This window comes from Bison bison, unplaced genomic scaffold (assembly GCF_000754665.1).
Source record: "Bison bison bison isolate TAMUID 2011002044 unplaced genomic scaffold, Bison_UMD1.0 scf7180017864291, whole genome shotgun sequence".
In the NCBI taxonomy this organism is placed as follows: Eukaryota; Metazoa; Chordata; class Mammalia; order Artiodactyla; family Bovidae; genus Bison; species Bison bison.
Window position 1 is genome coordinate 969,623 of NW_011494863.1, and position 11,389 is coordinate 981,011.

Genomic DNA, 11,389 nt, shown 5'->3' on the forward strand with positions numbered 1-11,389 from the left:
GTCCCCTTGCTGGGCTGACCCAGCTGCCCCGTGACAGGCACCCTCCTCGCCTTTCTCAGTCAGCTTTCTGCTGGCAGGGACCAGGGATCTGGGCAGCTGCCTCCTCCACCCACCCGCACGTTTTCCCCAGCGCCTACCTCCTGCTGCCTGCCTGAGGGGCCTGTTCCAGCCTGCCCCTCATAAACAGGGGAACACATGGTTCCGCCGGGGAAGGGCTCCGTGCCCAGGGCTGGGGAAGGGGGCGGTCTTCTCCGGGCACAGGAAGGCTAGGCTGAGACACCTCAGCGGGGCTGCCCCAGAGACAGGCGGCGCCCAGTGGGAGGGGCGTCTCCATAGACCCAGAGTGACATTAAGACAGTGTGGCCTGGGTAGAATGGAGCACTTGGAGGGCTAGAGTGTGCACTGCAGTGTGGGCAGAGGAAAGATGATTTTGCCAGAAAGGAGACTCCTGCCCCCAGCCCCCAGCCCCCACGCCAGGTGAAGTGTATGTGTAAAGGTGGCGGTTCTCCGAGTCACAGTGAGGGAATGGGAAATGACAGGGAGTGAGGCGCTCTCCACCACAGCCCACTCCTCCAGCCCATCGACTCACTGCAGGGAGCAGCCCCGGGGCAGGATGGGTGGAGCCAGGCAGTTTGAAATGTAGGCATCGGGACAGGATCCTGACAGGAAGGGGGGAGGGGGCACACTCAGGCTGTCTGGAGGCCTTAGTACCCCCAGGAGACCCAGGGGCTACATCCAGGCCTTGTGTGGGGACTGGGTGCCCCATTTGTCTGCTGACACCAGGGCCTGACCAGGACAGTCACTTGTTCGAAGGCAAGGTCAATGCAACAGGTGTCCTGCCCAATCCTACGCCCCCTGCACCCAGGAGAGGTGAGCAGATCCTGCAAGATCCTTGTCAGTTCACACGGAAAGCAGATGACCTCCGCCAGGCTACACAGGAGACAGGGTGTGTCTGGAGGTGGTCTCAGAGGTTCTCAGCTGGGAGAAACAGCCTCCCACCATGCCGTGAAGCTGTGTCTGAGGCACCATGGGAGGAGATGTGAGAGCTTGCTGGGGGAGCTCAGGAGGGTAACCCAGAGGGTGTGACATTTAAGCTAGGCCTTGGAGATTTTTGCAAAGGACAAGGTGAGGGGAGCGGGTACTGCCAGCACAGGGAACAGTCTGGGCCCAAGCCTAGGAGTCAGGAGCACTGAGGGGGAGAACAGCGAGATGGTGAGTTATAGGCCAGGAAGGGGAGCATTAGAAGAGCACCACAGCCTAGGCTGTCCCTGGCATACGGCAGACTCTCAAGATCTGCCAAGTAAATGAATGAATGATCAGATATGTGCCCTGTTAGAAAAACCATCCCCTGTCAGAGCCACCGGGGTCAGTGAACCTGTGGACCTCTCGAACTGCAAACAAAACCAGGCATACGTTTTATGAAGAAAGGGTCTTTACCAGACCCTCCGCTAAAGCTAGACGAGAAACTGTGAAGATGGGGCCACGCCTGCTCCACCGCTGGTGCATTCCCAGCCTTGGGTAGAGTCCCCGGCACACAACTGACGCTCAGCACACATACGCGCAAAACAGAAGTGAATTCACAAAGGGGCCTGTGGCCTAGAAAAGGTGGGGAATGCCCAAGAGTAAGCCGGTGGAGGACAAGAGGCTGGAGGCAGGGAGAGCAGAAGTGGGCGGGGAGAAGGAGGCCTCCTTTCTGAGACGTGGTGTCCGCCTGGAGGGGACGGCATGAGGGCAGGCACTGGGCAGCGGGCAGTCTGGTTTTGTCACAGCCGAGAGGGAAGTGCAGTGGGGCAAGGCAGGGCCAGAGAGGACGGGGGAGAGGCAAGACTAGGGCATTCTGGATTAGAGATGTCTGGGGCTTTTCCAGTAAGCAGCGGAGGTGACCTCTAAAAATAGTTTGCATTCATTTGACCCAGAAATTCCCACAAAATTGTGTAAATCAAGAAGTTCCAATGTTTGTGTTCATTTTCAGAACACTCGTGAAGCCACGCAGGCCATTAAGTATATGCATATCCGAGAAGCCACCAAGTATCAGAAGGATGTCATTTTAAAGAAGCTATGTGTGCCATTTCATTGTTACAGTGGTGGAGTGGTAGGTGTGCACAGGCCAAACAGCAGGGCTGGGCGCAGGGTCAGTGGCCCAAAATGAGCCCTGAATTTTTACTGCACATGCTCAAAACCGCAGAGAGTAGTGCTGAACTTAAGGGCTTAGATGTAGATTCTCTGCTCATTGAGCACATCCAGATGAACAAAACCTCCAGCCTGTGGGGCAGGACTTAGAGAGCTCACCGTCAGATCAACCTGTACATGAGCTCTCCCTGCCTCATGGAGATGGTCCTCACTGGAAAAGAACAGATTGTTCCTAAACCAGAAGAAAAGGTTGCATGGAAGAAAAAGATATCCCAGAAGAAACTGAAGAAACAAAAACGTATGGCCCAGGAATACACACTGCCAAAACAAAAAAAGCAAACAAAAGTGAAAAAAAAAAACAGATAAGCACGGGGAACCTCAGGGGTGGTATCTAGATGGCAGTATGGATTTGGAACTCAGGAAAGGGAAAAAAAGCCATCAGACTAGAGATGGAGGCTTGGGGTCATCAGATATGAGAGGGTGAATTCACCCATGGGTGGAGAGCTCTGGGTGAAGAGCGAAGCCCCAGACACAGAAAAGTTCCAGCATTCATGATGCCTGAGAGAAGGGGCTCAGAGGCACAAGAGGATGAGGAGGCGGCACACAGGGGCAAGGAAGCAAGTGGCACACGTGCCAACGGCTGCTGAGGGGCCTGAGGTCACTGGATCTGTCAAGAGCTGCAGCCACAGAGAGTATTGGGGTTGTGTTTACAGGGCAGGTTCCTGTAGAGCAGAGGTATGGAGGATGAGCCAGTGAGGAGTCAGTGGGCAAGAAACTTCCTCCACGTGGTGGTGAAGGGCAGGAGCGAGATGGGCAAGAGTCGGGGGAGGAGGAACAGGAGACGGCAACACGAAGACAGAGCTTTTGGAGGAGAGGCGGTGTTAGTGGTTTGTTGGGAGAGAGAGGAAGAATTCACCAAAGAGAGGAGTTTGTTGGTGGCCCAAGGGCTCTGAGGGTGCGTGTGCAGGAGGGTGTGGGTGAGTGTGAGGGTTACGTGTGGATCAGGAACGGGGGTGAAGACTGGCCACGTTGTGGACTATTTGAGCATAATGTGAGCAGCAAGGAGCACCCCCACTCCTGACTTCTGCTGTCTCAGGGCAGTGAGGGGAGGCCACCTTCCAGAAAAACAGAACAGGAGGGAGACAGGCCCCAACAGCCTGGGAAGCCAGTCTACTCTTCTCTCCAGCTTGGAGCCAGGCATGGCGGGACAGCGGGAAGGGGTGAGGGGGTCTCAGAAGGTGACTTGATGGGCAATCTGAATTTCTTGCTAACACCATTGACTGGTGACATCCCAGAAACCCTCCTCCCAATTTCCCTCAGAAAGCAGTGTTTTTTTTAGCTGTAAACCTTTGATCTGAACTGAAACCTTCTTAAATCACTTTCTATTTTCTGCCTGGACCACTTTCCAGGATGACAGGTCCTGTCTTTGCTCCCTGCTCATGGAAAGAGGGTCAGAAAACTGCAAGCATCGCCCAGACCCTGACCCCTTCCCTTCACAGGTTCAGATGCTAAGGCCAGAGGGCAGGATGTATACATCCAGGGCCTCCCAGCAAACCAGGAGCAGCCTGAGCCCAGACATTTTCCCATTGCTTTTGGTTGTGGGGCAGGTTGGAGGGTCCTCTAAAATCATTTGCATTTTGGGGGGTGAGGAGGGAATGACAGCCCCTGGGGAGGAGCAGGAAAGGCTGGGGTGCCCCTCAGCCAGAGAGGGAAGCCTACTGTACCCTCAGAATCTGCAGAGTGGAGGTCAAGCTTGTTCTGCTTTCTGACAGCCCCTCAGGGGCCGTGAGAGGCAGGAGAGAGGTGAGGGACTGCCCTTGGATCCTTGGCTTCTCTTGCCTGCAGCCCCCTGTCTGACCAAGATGGAAAAGAGACCACCTTCCACAGCCCAGAGACCCTAGACCTTCTGATTCTCTTCCCTGGAGCCTTGACTCAAAGACTTAAGACAATCTCCAAGTCACAGGCGAGCTGTCTGAGATTCCTCTGACACCAGTCAAAGCCATGGGCCCCTCCCCTCACCTGGCTCCCTGCCCAGTGACAGCTTGCTGAGCTGAGGAACTGGTGCATCATCACCCATGACCTCCTAGACACATTATAGATCACAGTCCTTTACCAAAGACTGCCCAGTGGTGGGCTTCAGACCCTGTGAGTCCTTTGAAAAGTTTTATGGACAAGATGGGACTTCACAGTTAAAGCTGACTTTGACATTCAAATGGCCTTCATCCATCCAGTGATGTTAATTAAGGGGCTACCATCTGCAAGACACTGGGGCAGCATGCCAGAGCTGGAAGGAGAAACTGGGAGCCACAAAAAAGGGAGATGGGAACTGGTTCCGTGCAGGAAGGAGGCAGGGCGGCTGGCAGACAGAGGGAGGGATGTTGCTCACCTGCCATTGCCATACTTGATGCGGATGTCCCGACTGCGGTTGAGCTCCTTGCCGTCCTTGAACCAGCGGTAGGAGGGCAGAGGGTTACCCGCTGCTGCCTCGCACTTCAGCGATTGCTTCTCACCCACCTGTCCCGTCTGGCTCTTCATCTTCTTCAGCTTGGGCCGAGTGGCTGTGGGGGTACAAGGCAGGAGGTGAGTGTGGAGGTGCTGAGACAGCACCAAGCATGTACAGTGGGGATAGGGCCACTGTTCTAGGGGAGGTGGGGTTTGATCCTGGGGAACCACCCTTCCTGGTGCCGTTTCCTAGTTCAAATCAACAAGCCTTCACCAAGGGTCTGTGATGCTGTCAGTGTGAGTACCACCGATGGAGAGTTTTCCTTCATGCCTGGAATGGTCTTCAGAGCTTTATACACATTAACTGATGAAAATAACCCTGTGAGTTCACTGCAAGGATGAAATCCACTTACAGATGGGGAAAACTGAGGCTCAGAGTGAAGTCACTTCCCCAAGGGGATGAAGCTGGAATTCAAACCCAGGTCTCCTGGACTTCAGTTCTTATGATCTAATTCTCGTCCCAGACCCGCAGGCCCATGGTGGACCTAGAGGAGACAGGTGGACCAGAATGACAGATACAGCTCCTGCCCTCAGGAAATCCAGTCTGGCAGAGGAGCTGGAACCTAGCATCATAGCAGTCATGGAGGCTTTGGGGTGCTGAAGCCCAGAGGTGTGACCCCAGTGGAGGCTGGGGAACAGCTAACTCAGCTCAAAATCAAAGGATGGGGGAGCTGGAAGGGAGGGAGGTGGTCTAAGCTGTGGTTTATCAGAATCGCAATGGTCGGTGATATGAGCTGACCTGCATGTGTGAGGTGGCATGGCTGTGTGTGGGGTGGGGCCGGGGGACATGGGCCCAACCAGAGCTGCAGGGCTGCAAATGTCAAGCTAAAAGGCTTCTCCTCTTTGTCTTGAACACCATTCTATTTCCACATGCCCCAGTCTCCCATGTTTCATCTCCTTGCTCCCCTCCCTCTACCAACCTATTAAAAAAAGAAAAGAAAAAAGTACTCTGTTCTTAGGAAGGTGATGGCAAGCCCATGTTCCCTGCTGAGTGTGTAATAATTCCACTGGGACAGCCCTTGACAGGACACCAATGCCTTTGTGTGTGCCCTCATTTGGTCACTGAGCTCTGTAAGGCAAGCGGCATGCTGACTCAAAGGGTGATGATGACATTCAGGTTAAGAAACTTGGCCAAGGTCACATAGCCAGGCAGCCCAGAGCTGGGACCAAAGCCCAGGTGCCTGGATGTGCAATGTATCAGGGTTGTACCCGGCTGGTGTCTGATTCTGTAGCCTCATTATCTCTATTTGAGGAACCTGGTTGAAGGTAGGGTCTGCTGGGGCCAGAGAGCTGTCTAGTGACAGCAGACCCCATTTGGCCATTGGTCCATCCCCTACCACCTCAGGCCAGAGCTTGAGCTGGCCCTGGATAAAGACAGATGAGAGGGCCTGGCTATAGATGGGGGCCTCTCAGTGAACCTAACCCTGGGCTGCTGCTTTCAGTAGAGAGTAGATGAGAGTGGGGGCTTTCCTGGTGGCTCAGCAAGTGAAGAATCTGCCTGCACTGCAGGAGACACAGGAGACGTGGTTTCGATCCCTGGGTTGGGAAGATTCCCTGAAGGAGGGCATGGCAACCCACTGCAGTATTTTTGCTTGGACAATCTCATGGATAGATGAGTCTGCCAGACTACAGTCCCTGGGGTTGCAAAAAGTCGGACATGACTGAAGCTACTGAGCACGCCGCACATATAGAGAATGAGGTGCATGGAAAGAAAGGGATCCCAAAGCCTTAAAAAATACAGTACATAGACTCAAAAAATGGTGCTTGTGAAATGGTTTTGTTCATTTTTGAAAATTAAAAAATACAAATGGATAAAAGAAGAAACTAAAATCATCCATTATCCTAGAACTCATAAGCAAAACACACATATACCACACCTACACATCTATTTTTAAACAAAGTGGGACCAGTGCCAGTAACATGTTTCTTTCATTTAATGAAACACTGTAAGCCTTTCACCTTGGCATTAATTATTAATAACAAATAATTCCCAAATAATAACAAATAATTCCCAAATTATAAGGCAGTCATCTCCAGAGAGAGGATAAGAGACATTAACTAAGAAAATGGTTCCATGAGCAACTCAGTTTGGGAAACCTGCAAGTACGCATTAAAGAAGTCTCTTCATCAGCTTCAATATGATTCCCCAAGTAAGAGTCCTGGAGCTTTTGGGGGAACCCTTAATAGCATTTCAAGGAAGTAAAGTTATGTGGAATAAGTTCTAGAACCTAACTTGTGTGTGTGTGTATTTATAGGTATTTAAATATTTTAATAAATATTACATTCACATGATTTAAAATTCAACAAGTGAAAAATGGTATATGACTTACACAAGTCTCCTGATTTCTGACTATGGCCACACAGTTGCCTTTCTAGGAGGCAATCAATTCTATCAGCTCCTTTTATGTCCTTTCAGAGATCTTTCAAGCACAAACAAAACCCCCTAGGATTCACACACAGTTTTTTCTGTAGCACCATTTTCAAGGTTACATAATATTCCTATATGGGTACACCATAATGTAACCAGTTCCTATTGTGGGGGAATTTAACATACAGTCTCCCCTGCCTCACTACACCTCATCACAAACAAGCCCAGAGGAATATTCTTGCAGCTCTATCCAGTGTATATATTCAGTGCACATCATCCTTTGTATTGATACATATCCAGTGTATTCTGCTGTACGGGCAGTGAGGCTCCTGACTCACACTGCCTGGAGTCAAATCCAGGCGTTGCAACTTGTTAGTTCTATATACTCTGTTGTTGTTGTTTAGTTGCTAAGTCGGGTCCGACTCTTTTGTGACCCCATGGACTATAGCCTGCCAGGCTCCTTTGTCCATGGGATTTCCCAGGCAAGAATACTGGAGTGGGTTGCCATTTCCTTCTCCAGGGGATCTTCTGGACTGAGGGATGGAACCTGCATCTCTTGCATTAGCAGGCGAGTTCTTTGCCATCTGAGCTACTAGAAGTCCTCAAGCCATTGTCTTAATCCTTTTGGGCCTCAGTTTCCTCAGAAGTGATAAAAACAGCTCCTACCTCATGGGATGATGACTGGGAGGATTATATGAGATAAGGTATGTAAAGCCTGGCCTGCACAGAGCATTTAAGAAAGGTTGGCTATTATTGTTATTATCCACCATTATTTCCTAAGGCAATCTTCCTAAAAGTGGAATTGCTGCGTCAGAAAGGGGTGGGATCTTCCTCAGTTTTACATGTTGCCAAATTGTGTTCTGGAAAGGCTGCACCAGTCTGCCCTCCCACCAGTGAATGATGGTGCCTGTTTTTTCCACACCCTCACCAACACTAGGTATTATCATGTATTTAATCTCTGCCAATTAGCTAGGCAAAAGATGATGCCTCTTTGTTGTTTGATTTGCATTTTTTTGATTCCCCCTGGTGAAGCTGACTGCTTTTCCTAAGTGTACTGGCTCATTGTATTTCTTCTCTTTGAATTGCCTGTTCTTGTCTGTACTCTGTTTTTCTATCAGGTGCTCATCTTCTTACTAATCTGTAAGAGTTCTTTATAAATATTAAGGTTGTTCACCTTTTGCTACAGTATTTTCCTCTCGTTATCTGCTCCTTACATTTTAAAATGCTAGTTTATTGTTTGTTTGTTTGTTTTTGAGGTTTTGTGTGGGGTTTTTTTTTGTGAGGTTTTATGTGTTTCAATCTGTGGGACTTTCTGGAACTTCGTTATTCTAATGTGACTGAAGCCCTGCCTCAGCACCCTTCCCCCTTGCCTACACCCCACCATCCTCCTACTGCTTGTTCTGGGGACCCCAGTCACTCTTTATCAATAATTGTCAACCCTAGATGCTAATGAGAACCAAATGGTAGTAGTAGTAGTGAAAGTCGCTCAGTCGTGTTCGACTCTTTGCGACCCCATGGACTGTATGGTCCATGGAATTCTCCAGGCCAGAACACTGGAGTGGGTACCCTTTCCCTTCTCCAGGGGATCTTCCCAACCCAGGGATCGAACCCAGATCTCCCGCATTGCAGGCGGATTCTTTACCAGCTGAGCTATAAGGGAAGCCCAAGAATACTGATGTGGGTAGCCCATCCCTTCTCCAGCAGATCTTCCCGACCCAGGAATCAAACCGGGATTTCCTGCATTGCAGGCGGATTCTTTACTAACTGAGCTATCAAGAATCAACTAGGAAGCTAGTATGTTGGTGCCTGGGACGTCTTCTTGGACATTCTGAAGCAGGACCTGTGAGAGGGGGTCCAGGTATGCAGGTTTTAAAAGCACATAATAAATATGTAACATACTGTAAGCAAAAGCACATAAATGTGGAGCTCAGTGTCTGGCTGCAAGATGAACACATCTTTAGAGGTGGCTTGACTCCAAGGCTGGGTTGGCACCTAGTGGTCTAACCTCTTGGTCACCTGGTGACCTGGTCACCTACAACTAGGCTCCACCCCCTCCTCACGAACTGAGGACACAGAGAGCTCTTCTCAGGTTCTAAGGTGCCTCCTTTCCTTGCTTGAAGAGTGTTGATATTCCCTGCAGTTCTGAGATGAGGGAAGCCCCTGACCCTACCCTCCCGACCCAGGCCCCCTTCCTCCGAGTGAGCCAGGGTGGGGATGGGGGGTTATCTGGTGGGAAGAGGCGGTGCTTCCTGACAGGAGTCCTGGTGCAGTACTGAGCCCTGAGCCCGTGCCTACTGCTTCCCAGTTGCAGTGATGGCGGCACAGAGACTGATCCAGAGACAGCAGGCATGACCGCAACTCAGAGGACCCGGGATCAGGGGGCTTCAAGGTTGTTCCATGCCACCGTGGGAAACCCAGATCGTAAGGAGCCACCCCATCTGGTGAAACTCTTCTGTCATTCAGCTACTTCTTGACAGTCTTCTTACTTTAGAGCAACCCCATCTGGTTCGCTTGTTCCCCATTCATTCATTCATTCATTTACCCTATTATATGCCAGGCACTGTCCTGGGTCCTGAGTGTATAGTAGTGAACAAGGCAGATAAACGTCCTGCTCTTAGGGAGCCTACATTAGAGGGAGGAGAATATATAATAGCAAACAATCTCAGGAAACATGAGGCCAGAAGGAGCTCCCAGATAAAGGCCTTGAGCGGGGAATGAGCTTAGTGAATTTAAGGGATAATAGAGGCCTAGGTGGCTAAAAGATTATGGAAGACAGGGGAGCCTTGAGAGAAGGCCCCGTGGCTGACATGAAGCTGTGTGAGTGAGGATGTGAAGTCTGAGTTTGTTTTGCCTCCCCACCCCCGACTTCCTATGTGCCTACTAGAAATTTTTAAATTACCTATGTAGATCGTATTATATTCCTATTAGCACTGTTCTAAAGGATGACAAAATAAAAACAACCACACATTTGAATCATGCTGTGTTCTTTATGAAGAATCTTCTTTTATGTCTCTTAACGATTCCCCACAAGCATCCTCTGAAAACTATGTATCCTGCTCTAGCAGAGTCCAGTCCTGGTTCTCAGACATTTTAGTTCATGGCTCTTTGAAAGTCAAGGATGGGTGTTTTGAAAGGAAGAGGACCATAAGAACAGGCTGTACTTTTTTGCTTCAGGCAAGACCCTTGGAGAGCCGGGCGGCAGCTCAGGGAGCACACTCTGCAGGTGGTACTGGGAACAATGCCCAGGGAACCCCTGCACCCTCACTCCTGGGCCTGGAGCCCTGTCAGGCTTTCTGCCATGAGGAGTGTGGACAACCTGGCCAATATGGCCCTAGAGCTTTGTAGATGTGATGGAAAGTATCAGAACTTACAGGCTGGGGAATGATATGGTCTTCCTTTCCTTTCTGCATTTTAAGCTTGTTCTAATCCTGAGCTGCCATTGCTTCTCCCACTGCATCCCATGGATTCAGTACCAGATGCTGGGGACACCTGGGACAAGGCTAAGAGGCTGTAGACACAGCAGATCTTTGAAGGGCTGAAGATGGAGCTTACGGGGCATCAGACATGAGGGGGCCAGCTCCAGCCTTGGCCTGGGCACCCTCTCTGAGTGGGGTCTGGTATTGTTTGGATGTCTTTTATGGCCCAGGGCCCAAAGGGCAATGCTAGTTTGCCATATGGGGATCACGGCTCTGTGTCCCTAGAGTGTCTTGGGGTCAGAGCTGAACCAAGCAAAGAAACAGACTTCCTGGGGTGGATTGGCTCTCTCAGGACAAAAGCTGAGGCAACCCAACTGTGTTCATGGAGTGCTGTGTGCCAGACAGAAATGACCCAGCCTCTTGTGGAGTATCCGCTCTCACCCACCAAGGAGCTTAGCTTGTCCCTTTCTGGTACTGTTTTGTTACATAAGAGATACATTTTTGTTGTAGAAAAATTACACAATACAAGGAAAAAGAAAAGCACATTTCGATCCATTCAGTTACCATCAAAGAGAAAACCACTGACAACATTTTCAAATAACTCCTGCAAGATTTTTCTCTTGAAAACATTTTATATCCTTGTTTACTTGGTTAGCATATTATAAAGGCATCTCCCCAAATCTAGAAATATAGATCTAAATTATTTTTAAGGTTGCATAATATTTCATTGTTCAGATGAATCTGTTTGTCTCCAACGTTCTGCTGATATTAACAATACTGCCATAAACTTCTCTATAAATTCAGCTTTGCGGCCAAAGGGAGGGGGTGTCAGAGTCCTGAGAGTTTGTAAGTATTTCCCCACAAAGAGAGGGGATCCTCAAAGGCCCAGCACGCAGGAAAATGGACAGATGAGAGGCATTAGGCGGAAGAAGAGGAAAATCTGTGCTTGAAAGAAGGGAGTGGAGATTCCCAA

General features: G+C 50.1%; 1 protein-coding gene across 1 annotated transcript in view; it reads right to left on the reverse strand.

Annotated features, from left to right (window-relative positions):
- The window catches only part of NRG2 (neuregulin 2), a gene marked incomplete at both ends in the record, with an annotated part of 193,365 nt that overhangs the window by 35,939 nt on the left and 146,037 nt on the right, over positions 1-11,389 (reverse strand). Inside the window, one exon of the mRNA XM_010850611.1 lies at positions 4,517-4,688. Coding sequence (XP_010848913.1) covers positions 4,517-4,688 — 172 coding nt within the window. The remainder of the gene's footprint in view (positions 1-4,516; positions 4,689-11,389) is intronic.